At 41.8% G+C, this 21,539-nt stretch overlaps 1 protein-coding gene across 1 annotated transcript in view; it reads left to right on the forward strand.

Moving 5' to 3' along the window:
- Nucleotides 1-2,941: 2,941 nt before the first annotated feature.
- CCDC79 (coiled-coil domain containing 79) overlaps nt 2,942-21,539 on the forward strand; it is a 24,862-nt gene continuing 6,264 nt past the window's right edge. Inside the window, exons 1-16 of the mRNA XM_015424264.1 lie at nt 2,942-3,050; nt 3,161-3,289; nt 4,171-4,302; nt 5,535-5,595; nt 5,684-5,799; nt 5,911-6,033; nt 6,951-7,103; nt 7,499-7,630; nt 9,920-10,045; nt 11,086-11,249; nt 13,631-13,808; nt 15,150-15,201; nt 15,386-15,450; nt 16,232-16,324; nt 17,297-17,452; nt 19,301-19,534. Of these exons, the coding sequence (XP_015279750.1) occupies nt 2,942-3,050; nt 3,161-3,289; nt 4,171-4,302; nt 5,535-5,595; nt 5,684-5,799; nt 5,911-6,033; nt 6,951-7,103; nt 7,499-7,630; nt 9,920-10,045; nt 11,086-11,249; nt 13,631-13,808; nt 15,150-15,201; nt 15,386-15,450; nt 16,232-16,324; nt 17,297-17,452; nt 19,301-19,534 (2,023 nt within the window). The remainder of the gene's footprint in view (nt 3,051-3,160; nt 3,290-4,170; nt 4,303-5,534; nt 5,596-5,683; nt 5,800-5,910; nt 6,034-6,950; nt 7,104-7,498; nt 7,631-9,919; nt 10,046-11,085; nt 11,250-13,630; nt 13,809-15,149; nt 15,202-15,385; nt 15,451-16,231; nt 16,325-17,296; nt 17,453-19,300; nt 19,535-21,539) is intronic.

The following is a 21,539-nucleotide window of genomic DNA, read 5'->3' on the forward strand; positions in this document are numbered from 1 at the left end:
TGGTAATTGCTTTCATAAATCCATATACTCCTACACTCAGCCTTCAAAAGCGGGTTCTTAAGGAGCACAAGGGATGTGACAGAAGATGCATCCATGCTCCCTTAGAAGAAGCTGCAGCTTTTTGACACTCCTGAGAGTGACTAATCCAGCTAATGTCTAACAGCAAATAGCCTCCCTTACACAGGCCGTACAGGAAGCCCTCTGACGGTAGATCTGCACTGCACGCTTTATATCGATTTGGCCCACATTCTTGAAAGGATTCTGGGAGTTGTAGTTTGGTGAGTGCTCCCCCCCCCCCGCACTACCATTGCAGGGGCTGACAAAGACCTATTAATTTTTTTTTTTTAATTATCAGTCATTAGGATAAAGCCGCTGAATGGTGATGAGACGGAGGGGGAGCGATAAAAGTCGTCTCAGCCGAGGAAACGCTGAAAGGGCGCTGGCGGGGTCTCAACAGGGGGGGAGGGAGTGAAGCCCCGTCGGCCTCTCCTTCTCTGCTGGATGCGTCTCCTTCTCTTAAAAAAAGCCTCCCCCCTTCTCGCCAACGTTCCTTTATTTGGGCGGGAAAACGGCGGCGAGTCGGAGTCCTCAGCCTCAACCGCTCCCGCCTCAGGAATGTGGTGGTGAGAAGCCAATTCGGTGGGATCCAGCCAGGTGCCCTTTCTCTTATGCGGGGCTCCCCTTCTGCGCACGAAAGGAGGTTTCCGTTCAAAACAAGGACTTATCCCCTCCCTGAGCATCTGGACCCCTCTTTTTGGATGCTTCATCCCAGTGCCCTGGACAAGTCGAGAAATTAACATCCCGCCCTTTCCCCTGTCTTTAACCGACCTCTTTCATATGAGAAGGTGTTGTGGGTTAACAGACTAGGGAAGCGTAGGTATTATTATCGAGCAGATATTTGTAATGCTCTAGGCCCAAGGATCTCTGAGTGGCAGACATCTCATATGGGTCGGTGACAGTCTCCGGTTGGGGGTTGGAGATCTCCCAGGATTACATCTGATCTCCAGATGACAGAAATCTGTTCCCCTAGAGAAAATGGCTGTTTTGGAGGGTGGACTGCATGGCATTATTCCCTGTGGGATCCCCCCCTCCCAACCTCCCCCTTCCCAGGCTCTTCCCCCAAATCGCCAGGTATTTCCCAAGCTGGAATTGGCAACCCTACTACATGGTTTTCTCCTCCTTTAGGACAGTGTTAGGTAGGTTAAGAACAAAATTTGAGAACATAGCATCTTAAAAACCAACAATGTTTTCCAAGGTATAAGCGTTTGTGAGTCAAAGCTCACAAAAGCTTATGGTGGGGGGAAATACTCTTTAAGGTGCTACTAGACTTGAACAAAGAAGATTGAAGGTCAAAGAAGACGGGGACGGCAAAGGATGAGATGGTTAGACAGTGTCATAGATGCAACGAACATGAAATTGAGCCAACTTCAGAGGACGGTGGAAGACCGGAAGGCCTGGCGTGATCTGGTCCATGGGGTCGCGGAGAGTCGGACTTGACTGTGCGACTGAACAACAACAAAACACTTGAATTGTGTTCTCTTCCATTTTTATCTTCACAACAGCCCTTTGAAGTGGTAAAGGCTAAGAGAGAATGAATGGCCAGTTAGTTTGATGGAGAATGAGGGTGTGAATCTGTATCTCCCCAGGCTCAGTTCAATGCCTTACCCCTAAGCTGCATTGGAGTGTGAGTCCCAGTAAAGGAAATTACTATGAAAACCAGCTTTTACTAAATGTAATATGTTTTTCTTACATATATTTTTTTTAAACCTGCACTTCTGCTTCAATAATGAAAATCATGCCCTTTTTCTTACAGAGGTTAAGACAAACAGTGCTGTCAAGTTGCAAAATGGAAAATACCAGGAACAGACAATGTGGTAAGACTGATAAAATGATTTTAAAATGCCTGTAAGTTTACTTATTGATGTCTCAGTCTGATTCTAACAAGAGCTGGCACAGGCATCTCCTTCTGAAGAGAGATGTCTAATTTAAATAGTACGGAATATTAGGGATCACACTCCAGGGATTAATGCTATGGTTTTACCAAGGCTCAATTTTGTTGGTTTTCAAGTGGAGAACAAAGCCCCAGTAGGCTATGACTTGAGAGGACCACTATTTGAGTAGTATACTGTCACTCTAAGCTGTTTTGGGAGCCAAAGATGCTGAAAAGTGGGAAATAAATACACATAGATTCTGGTAATGTTTGATAAAATAGGTTGTTTTTAAAAGCTTATCGTATTTTAATATTTATTTATAATATAGTGAAATGGTTATATATTTAACTGTGTCAGTTTCACTTATCTCCCATACTGGGGACTCAAAGTCCAGACCTCTGACTTCCCGGATGCGTCCTTTGTCTCCCAGCAGCAGCATTTCAAGAGACATTTTGGGCCTCAGTGGCAAGGGGAGGCAAGAAAGGTCAGCTCTGCTGGTGGAAATCTCTTCTGTCAGTGGACATGTTTGGTGGGATCCAAGGCCCTGTATTCTCAAAACATAACTGGAGCTCTCAACTGCATTGGGATGCTCATGGAATGTTTGGGTATTCATTAACTAGCCATTTAGCCATTATATAGTACATTTTTATTTCACCTTCTTACAAGGTACTCAGAGGAATATACATCATACTCTCCTTCATTTTATCTTCACAACAATCCTTTTCGGTATACTAGGCAATATCTGGGGAAAGCCTTGGCCTCTATGCCCTATTGTTAGGCCTCTATGCCCTATTGTTAGGCCTCCATACCAATTGGTTGGCCACTGTGTGAGATAGGAAGCTGATGGATCACTGGTCTGAACCAGTGGGGTTCTTCTTATGTTCCTATTAAAATAGGCCAAGGTCCCTACGGAAGAGTAGGGATTTGACCAAGTATCCCCCCCCAGATCCTAGTCCATCACTACACTATGCATAATAATTCCAAAATCTCTTGGCTTTATCCTTACAGAGATGAAAACGGACCTGAATTTACTCCTCGAATGTCTTAAGTATCAGATGGACCAGCCAACTTCTCAAAAGGAAGTCTTGGTTACTATTTATTCAGTTTGCCACCAAAACAGTATGATACATTTTTGTTTTACAGTCTTAGTTGTTGCTTCTTGTTTTTGTTCCCAGATGGCAGTAATTTCTTTTTAATGCAAGGCCTTGTTTATTCTTCTTTTGCAACAGGTGATGCAAGTGATTATTTTCGAGAAATAGGTGGCCTGATGTTTGTAAATCACCTGGTAAAGTCAAGTGTGCACAGCATAGTAAAGGAATCTGCCTTATATACACTAGGAGGCTTAGCTGAGAACAATGGTAAAATATAAATATTTTCATATGTTATTATATCATAATATCTTTAAGTAGCAATGGCTGCAGTCCTAAGCATACTTCCTAGACAGTAAGACTCATTGAATTCAATGGAACTTACCTCTTATACCTGCCCTGATTTCCTTATTTTGCTTCTTTGCACCTTTCTGCAAAAAGAGTAGTTATTTTAATGTATTTAACAGTTTACAGAATATTTGATTCAAGATTCTTGATTCAATTAGAGCCATATTGTTACCTGAGGATTCCCTGTAATTGAGAGAATTTTTGTAAAATGTAGCTGACTCATTATCAGTGGTGTGTGGAACATTGTTTTTTTTTGTACAGTGATTGTCCAGGAATGTATAATGACAACTACTCATATCACAATATTTTAAGTTTCACCAGAAATGCATGAAAAGGTGGTCTATACCTCTTCCTGTCTTATAGGCTACCTATAGGTTTCTGGCATTAACTCTTGAACCACTTTCTGAGTTTGTTGGGGTTTTTAAAAAACCTGTTATACCTCAGGTCAAATCATATACACGTGATTCTGCAGACTTCATTCAGAGACTGATAAATATAATTTTTCAGCCCTATTACAACCTATTGTGTGTGTAAAGAGTGTGTCTTGGAATTTAATACATGATTTACTTTGTATTTCCTTTTTAAAGTTCATGTAAAGTTTGTACATTAGACTTCTTTTTTTTAAATCAGCAATTAGAAGGCTTTGTTGCATTAATATATGATTTACTTTGTATCTCCTTTTTAAAGTTCATGTGAAGTTTGTACATTAGACTTTTTAAAAAATCAGCACTTAGAAGGCTTTGTTGCATTAATGTAATAAAATCCATTATATATTATTCAGAGGAACATTTGTGTTGTTTCAGTGTTCTGTCAGGAGATTCTGTGTACTTCTGGATTATTTGAAGACCTTTGTATGTTTCTAAGTCAGAAGAATTCCAGTGTGAATTTGAAAAGAATGTCTGTTTATGTCTTATTAGTACTTGTTTCAAATAACAGTAAGTCGTTCCCTCTACCTATGCATAAATTACAGCTATTCACACACATATACACAATTTAAATCACAATGGTTGCCATGTAGAAGAAAAAGTATAATCCTAAACATGCTAGTTCAATGGAATTTACACTCTAATCTCTGTATTTAGGATTGCAACCTTAGGCCCCGGTCACACGGCAAAGTTGCCGCGGGAGAGGCACGGGAGTCCTGCAGATTTTCCGGGTGCGATCTCACCCCAACATCTGGGAAGCGCAGTGCTCCCGTGGCGAACCCGTGGCTCCCCGCCGAAGGTGCAGAGTTAAAAACTAGTACCTACAAGGTACTAGTTTCTTGAAACCGCGGGCCAAGGGCTGGCGTCTGATCGCGTTTCCGGTGGATTTATGTGGCATCCGGTGCCCGCCGCTGTTCGTTTCCGCAGGTTCCGCAACCGCCCAACAGCGCATGCGCACAAAGGGCGATTGCTAGTGCGATCGCGTGGCGTGGCTTCTGTGCCGCGCTGCAGGATACCTGTCTGATCGGCATTTCCCCTGAACCACGGGACCTCGACCGGGACGTGTGCTCGGGCAGCCGCACGATAGTTTCCTCCGGGGCAATTAGCCACGCCTCCCCCCCCCCACAGCATCCCGCCCCCGGGACTGGGGCCTTAAATACTTTTAGGTCAGATTCAGGTGGGTAGCCCTTTTGTCTGAAGCAGCAAAACAAAGTTTGCGTCCAGTTTAAGACCAACAAATTTTACAAGCTTTCATGTGCATGCATACTTAAATAAAACTTTGTCGGTCTTAAAGGTGCCACTGTACTCAAACTTTGTTCTACTGTTTGGTCAATTAGAGTTCAGTATCACAATTTGCATAATTCCAGCACCATTTCATTTTGGATACATGAAATGTAGCATCAGATTTTCCACCAAGTGAAGGAACCAAATCCGAAAACCATGAAATAAAACATTTGACAATATATATCATTTTGAATAAAATATTACTTTTTCAGGCTTTGTGTCACTAATATGTCTAGAGAACATTGCCTATTTCATGTTCTACACTTCTTTGACATGCCTTTAAGATAATGTGTATTTGGCTGCTGCTCCCTTTAGAATACATATTCAGTATCATATGGAGGAGTGTTCCTACTACGTAATGTGTAAATGGTCGAAAATTTTCACAGTTTGCTACCTATAGTATTTGAAATACTTTGTCTTTTAACAATTTTACACACCAATATATGGTCATTTTACAGAGAATGGGCAAACATATGTGAGAGAATCTGGTTGCCTTGACGTTCTGTTACAATTATTCAGGTAAGCAAGCAAGCTAAGCTATTGCAGTTAAAACTTGTACAATAATGTTTTAGAATGTCATTTTCACCTTTGTCGTCTTTCCTCATAGAACAACTCTTTCAATATCTGAGATGAACCTGTCAGATAATGCTATTAACCAGTCCTATCAACTCTGGTCTTCGGTCTGCAGTGCTCTCTCTGCATGTGTCAATAATCCCCAGAATGGTAATGACACTTGCTTAATATTTGCTTTCATTGCTCGTGTGATGACAGAAAACATGAAAAAGACAACAGTTTTCAATTGAGATTTAATTCATACTGTTTCATCACCTCCAGAGGACAATCAGAAAAGCTGCAGTTTGGTTTTTCCATATGCAAAAGACTGCCTGCAATGTTGCACAAAACCTGAGATAGTTCGCCCGATTTGTTCATTCATTGGGCTCACCGTTGCCAATAATTGTAAGTATCTTAACACTGTGCAATGACATTATGTTTCATGGACCCAAGGTTCATTTAGTAATACTGAAAAGCTTAAGTTCTTCAGTTGGAGATGGGATAACTCCTGCTGTCTCCAGTGTTCTTCATCTCCTGTAATGGGAGCACAGAAAAGTGGTGCCCTACTTTTGTGGTGCTATCAAATTTTAGAAGTCACAATGAAATTGGATATTACTGTAAGGAGAGTGCCAGAGAATGTGTGAATGCTACCTTTTACCAAGTCAGAACACTGGACCATTTAGCTTACTGTTGTGTAGTCTGAGTGGCAGCTGTTCACAGAATGGTCTTTCCCAAACTTGCTACTTGAGATCCTTAACTGAGACATCCAGAACTATACCAGGAACCTTCTACATGCAAAGCAGGTGCTCTGTCACTGAATCATGGCACACACACCCCAAGTGAACTTCTGGCTTTATGAGGATTCCTGGAAAGTTATACTACAGTATCAAGTAAAAGTATTTCTGGCATTATTAGTGCCAGGAGGCCACACTAGGGGAAGACCTTGGCCTCTATGCCCTGTTGTCCCCCCCAGAGTAGTTGGTTGGCTGCTGTGTGAAACAAGATGCTGGACTAGATGAACTACAGGTCTGATCCAATAGGGCTCTTCTTATGTTCTTTCTAAGATGCCCTGGAAGCGTTTTGAAGTTCTGCTTTTTAAGCCTGCTAATATTCTGATTATTTGTGAGGGAAGGTGCTTTTATTTTTGGTTGTTGGCTAGTTTTCATCCCCCCTCCCCCCCAAAAATACAGTGTTAAGAGAATGAAATTCCTAAGAATTTCTCAGAAATGTATTTTACTGAGACGATGCCTGTAAATTACTGGCTTATAGGGAACTCTTAAGGAGTGTGTCTGGTAACTCACATTTATTTATTTTTCTTCAAGCAAGATTACAACAGTTTTTTGTTTCGATTGGTGGATTAACCATGTTGGATGTACTTCTTGCCAAATTGATATACAATTCATCAGGGAATTCTTCAAGCACAAAACTTGCAGTTGTGGTGACAAAGACCCTGGATGCCTGTATTGCTGATAATTGTGAGTGAACAGAGCCAGAGATCATTAAATACCCTACTAGTAAATGTGCATGTTGTGCGTGAGAAGTGCTGTCAAGTCACTTCCAATTTATGGCAACCCTATGAATTAATGACCTCCTAAACAGCACCCTTGCTCAGGTCTTGCAAACTGAGGACCTTGGCTTCCTTTACTGAATCAATCCATCTCATGTTGGGTCTTCCTCTTTCCCGTGCATTATAATTCTGCCCCCCTTTGCATTTACATTCTCCCCACACATTCCTTCAGGGATCCTGTGAATGGTTAGAATTGAACTTAACTGGAAGGAAGTATTAACATAAAGCTTCTCATGGTGTCTCACTGTGTTTCATGCTTAATGTGCTTTTCCCCCTCTCTCTAAATTATTTTGTACCAAATAGATGCAGTTGGAGCTGCTGTGGCAAGATATAACATTGTGCCCAATCTACTGACGTTGCTTTCTTACAACATGATGAATTCAGGAGAAAAATTCAGTATTATACTTACCCTTGGACACTGTACAGATGGCTGTGGTAGGATTCACATTTATTTTATGAAAGTTGTTCTTTAAATTGAGCATATTACTGCTGTATTCAGTTGCAAATTGCATTGGAATCTTGGTGTACAGCTCTTCCATCTTAACCATAAATTATTAAAATTATCCGTGTTGCTGTTGCTGCTTGTGAACCATGATTAGTTTTAACAATCTCTCTTCTGAATGTGCCAGCGAAGACATAGCAAATTAGAGAATGTTTGAGGCGCTAAATAAAGGTCTATCCAGAAGCCCAGGAAAAGACATGTACACCATCTCTTCCCTACCCAAACATAAAGTGATTAAATGTTACTTATAAATTTACTATATTTAATAGGATTAGGCACATTTTGAATTTTGTAACTCAAATAGTACCTCAGGAGGCACTCTGAACTAACAGATGACATATGCGAGATGTGTAAGAAACTTCTGACTCGGCTGCAGTTTGGGGGGGGGGAGCAGCTGTTCTTGTACTCCAAGCTTCATCTGAATCTGGCCAGGACTGGATTTAGAGTGCATGATTTGGCACCAAGTTGCTTTTTGGGCTCTCTTCCTATTGTGTCTGTCTATCAACAGATAAGGATAGGCAGTATGACTGAGGCTGAATTCCTATTTTACAGGGGACCTGGCAGGATGGGACTTCCTCCTGTTCAGGACCTGAAATGTTTAATGCATTGTAAAGTAAGTCTTCAGTACCACATTGTAAATATGAATTCAAAAAAGGAAAGAAAATAATGTAGCCATGCTGGAATTTTCAAACAAACATGTCAACAGCATATTTCATTCTAAAATGAAAATTAATTTTGTTGCTATCTCTTGTTGACATTTGCTATACTTTTTACTCAGGCGATCCAGAAAAATACATGATTGTAATTTCCCATGTAGAATCTTGGAAAGTCTACAAAATCCTGATAATCCCAGCTTTTGTATTAGTTTAAAATAAATACAGAGTTGTTTTTTTTAATGCTGCAGTCTTATACATAAATGTGCATCATTCCCATCAAAGTCATTGTGGTGGACTGAGAACTGCAGTCTGAGCTTATGTTCAGTTCACTTCAATTTTATGTCCTATGCCTTGCAAATGATTACAGTAGGTGGCCAAAAATTACTCATCACTGCAACCATCATAACAGCACACAATATGAGACTCAACAAAGGTAGCATGGGACTTGGAGAATGGGATTTGGCTGCTGATAAAGAATATTCCTTGACATTTATTTGTTAATAAAAAGTCAATCCTTTGATGCACTGACCAGTATTCTAAGTTCAAGCAAAGGAGGTCATCTTAGAGCAGGCTACTGATTCTGTGCAAAGTGTTCAGATACGATTGACTGAAGCTGAAAGTAGGGATTGCAGAATTACTGTATTGCATTGTTTTTCCATCCCAAGCTTTAGTTATTTACGTTATTTATAGTTTGCCTCTCTCACTAAGAGTCAAGGCAGATTACACAGTGCAAATAAGTGAAATCAATTAAATAAAGCTTCTAATAAACTAAATGATAGGACTGGGATTACAGAAATCTGAAAAAAGCATAAGTATTAAACATGATATGTTAAAATGAGGAAGAAAAGGCATTGCATAAGGAAAAAGCAACGCAGTAAGAACAAGACAATTACATACAGCAATAGATAATACATACTATGCAGAGTAATATAGTCCATAGTCTCTATGAAGAACATAAGAACATAAGACAAGCCAATGTTGGATCAGGCCAATGGCCCATCCAGTCCAACACTCTGTCACACAGTGGCCAAAAATACCAGGTGCCATCAGCAGGTCCAGCAATGGGGCCAGGACACTAGAAGCCCTCCCACTGTTGCCCCCCACCCCCAGCACCAAGAATACAGAGCATCACTTGCCCCAGACTGAACGTTCCTATCTATACCTTGTGGCTAATAGCCACTGATGGACTTCTGCTCCATATGTTTATCCAATTCCCTCTTGAAGCCATCCATGCTTGTAGCTGCCACCACCTCCTGTGGCAGTGAATTCCATGTGTTAATCACACTTTGGGTGAAGAAGTACTTCCTTTTATCTGTTCTAACCCCTTCCTGAATCTTTACATTATAATATGGCCTTATTACCTTTACAAAAATATCCTCCTGAATACCTTTACAAAAATATCCTCCTGTTGCATGTAGACTGTGGAATGCCAGAAGTGTGGGAGCCTTCCTGGCCTCCTCAGGCAGGCCATTCTACAAGGTGGGGCCCATGATGGTGTGAAGTGCTGCTAATTAACATTACAGTCTGAACCGATGTTTTACTGGCCCTAATGCTGTTGTGTTTTAGAGGAGAATCAGTATGCTCTGGTTAAGAACAACGGACTTCCACTTATGATTCAGGCCCTAACTGAATCACAGGATGAAGAACTGAACAAGGCTGCAACCTTTGTGCTTCAGAACTGCAAACGTATCAGTAAGATTGCTGTTTCTTTAATTTCTGGGGTTTAAAAAAAATATTTTTAGGGCAGACTTGTACATATCTCTTGCCAGGCTGCTTGTGATGACTAAGAACTGCCTTCAATTGACCAGGCTGAGGAAGCTTTTGGTAGACTGAAAGATTGTCGATTCTTCCCCTCTCTGAGGCTGGGCCTCATCTACTCCCAGCCAAGCGACATGCTTTGCTGCTGCTCAAGTGCAAGATGAGCTCCAGTGACTTCTTGCACCTGGATGGCAGCATGAGAGGAAGGGACAGGCATGGCTCTGTCACCTCCAAACTGGAACCAATGCCACCATGCTTCAGGCAGTGGGATACCCAGGGCCTAGATATTTCTGCTTTGCCATGTTCTGAAAATATGCCCATTGAAAAATGCAGTACTCACAGATTACATTCTATTTACACACAAATAGTAGTTTATCATAGTGAGTGGTTAAGAATATAAATAACAGTATATTAATGATATTCAGTTGCTGGTTAAAAGAAATAAGCCCCCTAGTGTGGGTGGGGGGCAATGGCAAATAGCCACAACAGGGGCAGGGAACATGGCAGTCCTGTGAGTGGGACTGGAAAAACGTAGATTTCCCCATCCACATGGCAGCCATCCAGGCTTTACTGTAATAGTTCCCAAAATTTCACAGCAAAGCAGGTTTGGAAAAAAAACTGGGGAAAGACAGGAGGAGTGCACCATGATGCCTTGAGCAAGCAGAAGAAAACAGAACAAAACCCTGCTGCCCAGCAGTATTGAACTGGGGCAAATAACCCATATGGAAAAGATCTAATAGCTGACGGCTGACTTTGCTTCTGGCTTTCCTGGCACTGAAATAGAAATCATATGAAGAGAGAACACGTATGAACTACTTTTCTGAAGAATCTCCCTTTGATAATGGAAAGAAACTAGGCCAAAATTGCCATGACATGACCTTGTGCCTTTCTTGAGAGCCAGATTTCATAACTGAAAATACATATTTCTCTGTTATTACTAATCCAAGTGATAATTTTTGTTCTTTTTCAAAAAGCGGAGAAACTGTCAGTGAAACTAAGTGAGGATTCATCAAATACAGACGCTGCAGGACATTTAGAGGAAGACCTACAGCACAGAGAGGGGATTATTGAAGACTACAGGGTGAAAGCAAAACAAATTTTGGATCGCATTGAACAGCTCGAAAATGAACATCAAGAGGTTTCTCGTTTGTTTTGAAGTGTAGTAACTGGAGAATTCTGTCAAAATCCAAGGAAAAGAATGGGGTTGTGTGCAAGAGAATTCTATGTGAATTACAAAAGGGGGAATTGTAGTCAGGGAAGCTATATTTATCTTGTCAGCTGGGTTGCTGCAGTCTTTGTAATATCTTCACTTCCCTAAGGTTAGGTGTCCAGCTTACGCCACTTGCGTTTACCACCTCAATGTGTTGTTGAATGGTCGTCAGGAAATTTCTAACGGTTTAAGTAGAGTCAGTGTGGGTTTGTTTAAGGACACATCTCTTAACAATACAACTCTGGTTCTTACGAGATATGAATTAACAAAAAAATACAAAGTGAAACGACTCATCATGATTGTCCAGGCAGGATTCTCATCCATGTCAGCATCAACCTATGGAATTCTACAAGCTTGGCCTGAGTGTTATGTTCTGAGCTGGATAAATTGGGCACACAGGAAACTGTTTGCACGATAAAGAACTTGGTTCATTTACAGAAACACAGTAGTCTGATTCACATGTAATGACCAATGTATCTTGTCATAGGTATAAGCACGGAGGATTCTCAGGCTCACATACATCCTCCCTTTGCCCATGGCTCAAAAATCAAACACTCCTGTTTTTGAAGCAAACTATAGTTTGTTGTTATCGCTTACTGACCAGTTACTGTTTCTTCTCCCACCTCCAAACCAGAATTCCAATCCATGGTTTAATCCCACTGTGAGGGGAAGAGAATAAGTCGTTAGTGTGTTGTGCAGACATAATGACAAAGCTATTTATTATTTTATTAATGCCATTTATATCCCACTTTTGTACCATCATGGAAATCAAGGCAGTATATTCAGATCCAGGAGACGTTCTGTCAACAAGATGCAGACTAGCTTCTGCACGTGTGCTGCAAAATGTGCCTTTGGCCCTATGGTTGCCAGTCCTGGAAAATACCTGGAGACTTTGGGGATGGTGTTCTGTCAACAAGATGCAGACTAACTTCTGCACGTGTGCTGCAACATGTGCCTTTGGCCCTAGGGTTGCCCGTCCTGGGTTGGAAAATACCTGGAGACTTTGGGGATGGAACTGGGAGAGGGTGGTGTTTGGGGAGGGGAGGGGCCTCAGCATGGCACAGTGCCATAGACTCCACCCTTCATAGCAGCCATTTTCTCCAGGGGAGCTGATTTCTGTCAGCGGGAGATCAGTTGTAAAAGCGGGATATCTCCAGGCCCCACCTGGAGGCTGATAACCCTATGGATCACACACTGGGGACAGGGTATTCGGTCACAAAAATAGTTAATTTTCACATCACACAGAAGTGGAGGAGGGAATGTATGATATTCTCATAATGACATACCATACCAATGTCTCAGGGAAAGAACCCCTGCAAGAATGTCCCCCCATATGTTTGGTCATCCATGCTACTATGTTTAGTTTCATTGGGATCTTTCCATGGTCTCTCTGTTTTGTCATAATTTAATTTAATTCCTAATAATCATTCCAGTAAATTCCTTTAAACACACACACATTTCGATCATAAAAGAGCTGAGGCATTACAGGAAGGAGCCTGTCTGTCTGTTGCAAACAACCACTTTCTGGAACTGAGGATGTTTTCATAGCTGGAAAATGTCTTTTAGGTGCAGCTGTTTTTATGCCACAGTTTTGTTGTATTGTATTTGAACTGGAGCAGCATTTCAAGCTTTTTATACTGAAGGAGCTTATGTTGTCTTCAGCATGAGGGAGAAAATCAAAAAAGGAATACATATGAAATGTTCTGTAATAAGTTCTGCAAGGGACACCAAAATGAAAACCACAAACTGTACCGGGATGACAACATCAGAAAACAGCTGTACCGTGCAGAACAAAGCCACAGTAATTCCGGGCATTTAAATGTGAGTGGAATAGACAAGACTGCAGCACACAGAGCAAACTCATTAATGCCGCAGTAATGCTTTGTGATATTTCGCTTATTTATATTATTCTCTCAATTACTAATTGCCAGACGATTCTTGATAGCTTTATGTTTCAATCCTAGTGCATGTGTATTTTGCTACAATTATAGCATGTAATGGTAGCAGGTGAGTGGTACAGTTTTTTCCAGCCCACTATATCTGCCCAGCCCTGGATGGGCTTATGAAAATTACTTTCATCCTAAGCCATAAAGTATACATGACCGTTACAACTAGGTCTCAAACTGGACCAAGCTAGTAGCAAGCAGTTCATGTGTTTACTCTATTTAACCCATATGATCAAGGGGATATTAACCTACCCTTTTAGTGTGCTGTTTATTTTGGCCTAGCCTTCCTAATTCTTCAATAAAACTATGTTTTATTTGTATGCATGTTGTAGGTCCTTTACTTGATTTCTTTTTTAAATACAGGAAAAAGTGAGAAGGCAGATATTTACTGATGGTTATAACAACATTTCTCCAGAAGATGTTATGCAGACTACATCAAAACACCTTCAAGTAAATGCTAGTGGCCAAAGCTCTTGTAGAGGCATGAGATGTACAAAAATTAACCAACCACGGCTAAATTTGGCATCAGATCAGCTGATTGGTACTAAATTTATAAATTGGTCATCCAAGAATGAACAGTTAAAGCTTGCCAGCTGGAATCCAATCAACACTTCCCTCGTTCAAAGTGAACACCATAATCTTCTTCACTCAACTGATAAAATGGAAACAGCCAGCACAAAAAAAGTCCATATTACAAATAAAAGCACTATTTTTCAGTCTGGTAAATCTGATGTTCAGTTAAGGTACTGTTCTTTTGATTTTAAATATAAAGCTAAATTACTACTTTTTAATTGTAAATTTTAAATCAGATTTATCACATGGCATATTAATACAGCATTAACTAGAAATCTGTAGGGTTTTTTTTTAATTACTGGGCACACACTTAGTTGTGGTTTAGGCAATTAGCTTGGCAAATTCTGGGAAGGAATGGCAAGAATTTTCAAAGCTGAAGATGTAAATGAGAAAGGGATACAGAATATCATGTTTCATTAGGCAACTTCATTATGTGTGCAGCACACACAGTTGCTGCTGGTACTTTAGTGTTTCTTACAGTAAGTATGTAAAGTGTGAACAATATGCCCACATCTTTAAACATCAGTGTACATGCATCTACAGATCTCTGATCTAATGATTCTCAGATAGGTTTGTCTAAAGATAAAAGTGAATAATCTACAACATTTATTTTAATATTTATGCCCCATCTTTCCTTGAACTTGGATAGGAAAAAAATTACATCTTTGTTTTCACTAACCTCTCACTGAAATTAGGCATTTCCTTCAATTATGAATGTAGGCAACAGACCACAGTAGTGTTAGCATTACCTGTGACTTTGTCACCAATAGAAATCACAGATATTTTCATATCACATTACAGTTGTTGCAGATGTCTCGAAATATGGTTTGCGCTCATCACTACTCTGAAAGGGTCTACAGGCTTCACCAGACTGCCAAAGGGGTTCCTGGCACAAAAAAGGTTAAGAACCCCTGCCTTAGTGGTTCAGTTCATGCATTTGCAATAGGAAAGACCACAGTAACACTGATACAATTGAAATCACATCACTTTCCCAACAACAGGAACGTTTCAAAGGCAGTTTGGGATATGGCTGGGCTCTGCTGTTCAAAGAAAAAGGGGGAAATTGCATGGATGCCTTGGCCCTGTGGAATCTTGCCATGAACTCCAAGGGGGCTAACTTTCTATCATGAATACAGAGGAAATGAAAACCTGGGGCGATTTCGCACTAGAGTTGCCTCACGGCACAGCCGCCGTTTGCCCCGACACAAACATGTTAATTTCACACCCGAGGCTGCGGGGCTGCATTTTGACTCGCGGCTTCGCCCGATTTCCTCCGCACTTTCGTGATCCTGGTTTATAAGGCTTCTAGTTCCTACCCTGCTTTATCACATCTGGACAGTCACAGTAAGGGAGCTGCACAGGTCAGCCACAAAAACTTTCTAAGTTTCAGTTCAACATAAAATACACACCCACACCTGCTAGTCCTTTGTCCCACAATACAATATGGGAAATAATGATGTTTGTAAAGTATGAAAGAACAAGACTTTACTATGTTTTTTTATAAACCTAGTTTTAACTTTAAAAATGTTCATTTTATCCTTTCAGTGAATGTTTGTTCAAACAACCAGGTTTTGTAGTTAAAAGTGTGAGACGGCAAGTACCAAATACAGGTAGAGACAACCTAAAATACAAGTTCTTAATGCCTGGAGTGTTATTAGAAAAAAAGTAATTTAAATGTAGTTGTATATTACATCTTTGGCTGGACTTCTGTGCAATCAGACCTTTCTGTCTTCTCTCTTCCTTCTGTGCTCCCTGCTTGCAACCCCCACAAACTGCTTCTATAGGCTACAGGACCCTCCAAAGCAGGAAGCAGTGTGGTACAAGGGAGGGCAGGAAGATCAGTAACCTCTATCCCTGCAATTACAATTACGCTTTCTGCTTGTGCGTGTTCTCTAGATGGACTGTATGTACTGTTCAAGAGTAATAGGTGTGCCTTTGTTCAGACAATCACAATGTTACATTCTATATTCAATTAAGAATTTTATTTGCTTAAATGTCATCTTCTACTCTAATATGACTTTTTACAGATTAAGCTATTTACAGTATAAACATATATGCTATATTTGAAACATAAACAATGCAATGGACTTAGAAAAGTGTAACTCTGCTTAGAATGGTGCTTTTGGACTCCACATTTACATTAAATATAATGGATGTGGACTCGCATTTTGTTGCGTCACTGTATAAAGGACAAACTGATGTACTTCAGAGCCTGGCCACAGTTTAGAATTAAGCTAATCTTAGCGCATAATGTACAAACTACATTTTATTATCTTTATATAGAATTATGATCTCTATAACTAGAAAAGTACATTTGCAATATATATAACATGAAAAAGCTGAATATTTATTCCATATATTTCATATTATTCAAATAATCTCTTCTTTTAGAACCATTTAAATTGAGGTCAAGTACAACAAGTGCAGAGACAAGCCGTATTCTGACTACTATGGATTCTAAAGTATCAGAATTAAGGTGCTCAGGTATTGGGACATTTTTGCTCTTGTTTTATTTATTTATGTCATTGATACCCTACCTTTCTCCCTACAGCTTACATCAGTCTCCTCTATTTGATCTTCACAACAACGCTGTGAGGTAGATTAGATTGAGAGTCAATGCTCCCTCTAAACTGTGGAGTCTTTTGAGCAGAAATTCTACTTTGTGAGCTACTGGCATGAAAGTTGTGAGTGAGCGATTTGTCCACTGCATAAATTAGTTTGCTCTGGAGCCATCCTTCCTGAGCTAAGACAAAAATGCGTGAGCTGGAGGCTAAAAAGCTGTGAGCTAACTCACACTAACTCAGCTTAGAGGGAACACTGCTGAGAGTGTGTGACTCGCCTAAGGTCACGCAGTGAACTTCCATGACAGAGAGGGGATTTGAACCTGGGACTTGCAGATCCTAGTCTGACACTCTCCACTACACCATCCTGGCTTTATTATTTTGAGACATTTGTCACCATCGTAACTCACTGTGTTTTTGAAATAAGAAATTAGAAAGAAATCTGAAATTTAGGCAAAAAAGAAATTAGAAATTCTTGTCCAATTATACAGTGTGAACACAAATATATATATATCTTGGACTACTGCTTTGGAAGCACCATGTGCACATGACACAGGACTGGGGCTGGTGATTCCCCCCCCACCCCCGCTTTTATCCTGGTTTTGAAAGAGAGGAAGTGCTGTTTATTTATTAGTATTGTCAAATGAGAGTGGCAAGAATTGTAAACACAAATAATAAATTTTAGTTAAAATTCTGACTTTTAATTAGCAATTTAGCACTAGGTTCCCTGAGGGGTTCTCAGTGATTTGTTGTTTTTATAGCTGCATAAAGTTGAAAAAAGAAAATAATGTGGTAAAAGCAGAAACAGCCTAAGATACTTCGATTGTTGAATGCCATTTTTACATTTACCTGATATTTCTACAATATGCTATTTCCCCAGGCTGTATAACGACAGGACGTGTATTAGACAGCCGCAATTTTTGCAAGATTTTGCAGTCTTGTCAACATCTGTGTGACCAGCACAAAGTTATTCTACACACTGAAATGAAATATAAAAGGAATCTAAAAAGATCTCTTATCTCCAGAACAGATTCTTCTATGGACTATAATGGTAATTTTAATAAAATACAGAAGAGTAAAGGTGAAGTTAAGCCTTCAAAGTGTGTTTTCAATACTTCTACTAAAAATCAGTGGGTCTCAACAGTGTAGAAATTTGTCTGAATATTGGAACCTTTTACAGACACTGCCTGTGATATATCTCTCCTGGTTAATGGGCTAAAAGCAACGGCCAGCTGGTAGACCTATTATGCTGGTTGTCCAGTTCTGCACAAAATGCCATGCATATGAATTCACAGAAGATGAACAGTATTGCATATCACGGTAAATGAAACTGTCAGCGTTACCTAGGTTTGCCAGGTCCAGCTCTGGAAATACCTGCGGACTTTGCGGGTGGAGCCTGGAGACTTTCCCATTCCCTAAAATAAAATAAACAAAAATACAGCAGTGCAGTTTCCCTGAATACAGTCTTCATTTCCTCGTCCTCTTTTTTGCCTTCAAAGGGTTCCCCAGCAGCTGCACTTCCACTAAATGAAAGTGTAATTTAGTCCCTTGTCAGGCTTTGGTAGCATTTCCAAGCATGGCTTTATAAAGGGACACACAAAAACAGTCACAAAGCAGCCAAAATAAACAATGAATTCTTTCCCAAACACAAACAGTTTGCAAGCCCACACCTTTGTGATCTCACTGGGGCAAAGGTATAAATCGCTTTACTCACAGGAGTTGCTGAATGTAACAATCTGCTTTATTTCAACCAACTTTTCAGACTAACACAGAAAAACTAAAGTAAGTAAAACAGCACTCTAGGGGGTGGAGTTTTTCTCCATCCCATAACCAGGTTCTAGTTAACGATTTACAATCCATTTTATTATGCACACACACACACGACTTCTGAAACAAATGCAAAACAAACAGAGGGACTGTGCTCTCTTCCTCTACTGGGAAGAGCCACGTGGCTCATATCTGCTCCTTTATCTTAGCTTTTGTCCTTTATTTTAGCTTTTGTCCTGCTAAGAGTTAAAGGCACATGTACATTCTCAAACATAAACAGTTTACAAGTTTCTAAAGTGTCCTGCCAAGATTTAAAGGCACATCTTGGCTGTTGGGGTGGGGCTTCCCCCCGCCAGCCCGTTGGCCAGTGGCAGAGAGAAGACTGCAAAATTGGGGGATCCCACACCTGGACCTGGGGGCTGGCAAGCCTAGCTTCACCCAGGATCATAGAGTTGGAGGCTTGGTTCCTTGGTTTGGGTCCTAGAGTTCATTCTGATTTTTCTGCATGAATAAGATACTGGTGACTTTGACAACTTTGCCATCTATAGGGAGTACTGTATTAAAACAAACAATTGCTTTGGAGAAAAAATGGTATAAAAGCACTAATAAGGGCAGAACTCAGTTATACTGGCAACCACATGATCTTCGACGTGGTCTCTGTGCTTCACACCCATGAGATCTAGTGCGCATGCGCTGGATCGATGGGTGCTTTAGCAAGCTTTTTAAACGGATTTTCGCGCCCAGTCCCTCAGGCATGCGCAGGAACCCCACCGCGCATGCCCAGAGGGGTGGGTGCGGACATCCCACCAGTTCCTTTCTTACCGCCATGTTGAGTCAGATCGGTTCGCTTTTGGCTTTCGTCTCACAGCTCTTAGGAATTATTTCCTTATTTTAATTTTCCTCTCTTTTCTCTTTTTATTTGTTTGTTCTTCAAAAAAACTTTAAAAAAAAATTTTTTTCTGCTGAGGGGGAGTCTACGATTACCTCAGGCTTTCGGGCTATCCCCCCCCCCCAAAGTCCCCTCTTCTTTGCTTTCTTTTTTTCAAGTGGGTTTTTTTCAATAGGTGCAAGGGTTGCGGCAGCAAACTTGCTCCTCCCGACCGTCATACCCTGTGCATTTTTTGTCTCTGAGAATCTCACCGGCCAGAGTCCTGTCGTCACTGTGCTCGTTTTTCTACTCAAATGCAGAAAAACCGTGCTGCGCGCCTGAATCGGCCCTTACTCCTACCTCAGCAATGGAGGAGAGACCATCGACATCGACAGCTCCAGCATCGAGACCTGTCTCTGATGCCGACCGCCAACACCGAAGCTTCCGGCATCGACGGCGCAATCTTCCGCTACCACGCCAATCAACAAGAAGGCCAAGGCAAGTAAAGATCACAAGTCCGCGAAGAAGGGCACCTCAAAGTCCCTTAAGGTGGCGAAGAAGGGGAAGGAAGTGGTGCCTGCACTGGGTGATGCCCCTAAAGTGCCTCCCGCTCCAACGGCAGTATCGATATCGGAGGCCCAAGTCCCTCCACCGATACCGACCATCCAACTATTGGATTCCCCCATCCAACAAGTGGAACGTCCGTGCTCCAACATTGAGACGGTAGAGCTCCTAAGTCACCAGATGGGTGCTGAGCCATCTCCCTCTCCTTCTACATTGTCGGCATCGATGATATCGGAGGCTCCCGAAGTCGAAACACGTTGGTACCGACACACTTCTCACAGCACGCAATGTCATCCTCCGCGCCTCCATGTCCAATCTGTCGATATCGACGACCGAGACTACAGGGATGGTTCTCACAGACAGGCTACTGCTTTGTCTCCCAGACGTCCATGGTCCAGAAGTCGATCTCCCCGAGTCTTCCTGCCCCCTCCACCACCGATATCTTGGGATCAACGACAGTTGAGGTACCTGTACAGGACCTATCCACCATCCATGCTGTGGTTGACTCCGGCGGGCTATTCTGATTGGGAGCGCTATTCGTCCCACTCTGTTCATCTTTGTCTCGTCCTCTTGCAGACAATCCTTCCCACCATAGTCTGGAACCAAGCCGTCATCCCAACCCTCAGGTCACTCCAAACCCTGTCGTTCCACCAAAACCTACAGCTTGTCAAGAGGACACTTCGGTCCATATCCCACACCAAGACTCCTCTGACTCCATGGAAGAAGACTCGGATACGGAATCATCTGAGGCTCATACCTCTCCTGATCATAAATCTCCCAACCAGGCTGTCGCTGATGACCTACCCATATCCCCATCCGACAACCTTACGCCATACACAGATTTAGTCAAAAGAATGGCCCACTTTTTAGGCCTCTCTGTCGTCCAGCAACATCCAAAGGCAACAGATGCCGTTTTTGATGTAGTCCAGCTTGATACCTCTTCCACCTTGGCATTGCCCATGTCTTCAGTCCTTTTGCAGGCAGCAAAGGCACCATGGCTAAAACTCTCGTCAGACCCAGTGTTCACGAGACGACCGGACCACATGTATAGGGTCCAAGAGGCAGATGCCGAATTCCTATTCTTGCACCCTCAGCCAAACTCGATGGTGATAACATCTTCCTCTAAATCCAAGAGGACACACTCCGTACCTTCTGATAAGGAAGGTAAGAAATTGCAGACGCTTCTACTCCACAGAAGCATTGGGAGTCAAGGCCACTAACTATCTGGCCTGCATGAATAGATATCAATATACTCTCTGGGAATGGTTCTCTGAACTTCTGACCCACCTCCCAGAAGACAAACTCCAGGCAGCCAGATTCATCCAAAAGGAAGGCATGGTGTTGGCAAAACAACAGCTCAACACTACTAAGCATGTCCTCGAGGCATCCTCCAGAACGATGGCCTCTGCAATAGCTCTTAGGAGACATTTCTGGCTCCGCAATACTAATCTGCCCATGGATACTAGATCTTATGTGGAAGACCTTCCATTTGATGGCCTGGGACTTTTCAATGCCACTACTGATTCTACTTTACAAGAATTAGATAAAAACATAAACGTTTCTAGGAGCTCTAGGAGTGTCATCCTCTGCAAGGCAACCATACCGTCCCCGCACCTGGTCGAGATCCTGGCAGAGGCGTACCCCAAGTCGTCAGTCTCCGGACACACAATGGAGACCGCGAACATCTTCGGGAGGCCAAAAATCCGCCTTCCAGAAACCAAGATTCGGTTCCAGGCAACAATCTTCCTGCACCAAACAGACCAAACCCTCCAAGCAGGGTTTTTGACTTCCCAGTCACCGAGTCAGCTCAAACCCGTCTGTCACCTTTTCTTCAAATTTGGCATCACATCACCATGGACGAGTGGGTGCTGTCCATCTTGATCCGAGGCTACCAAATCCAGTTCCACCAGAACCCCAATACTCCTGTCGTCGTCTCCAC

The sequence above is a fragment of the Gekko japonicus genome, unplaced genomic scaffold (genome assembly GCF_001447785.1).
Source record: "Gekko japonicus isolate JY-2015 unplaced genomic scaffold, Gekko_japonicus_V1.1 scaffold2169, whole genome shotgun sequence".
In the NCBI taxonomy this organism is placed as follows: domain Eukaryota; kingdom Metazoa; phylum Chordata; class Lepidosauria; order Squamata; family Gekkonidae; genus Gekko; species Gekko japonicus.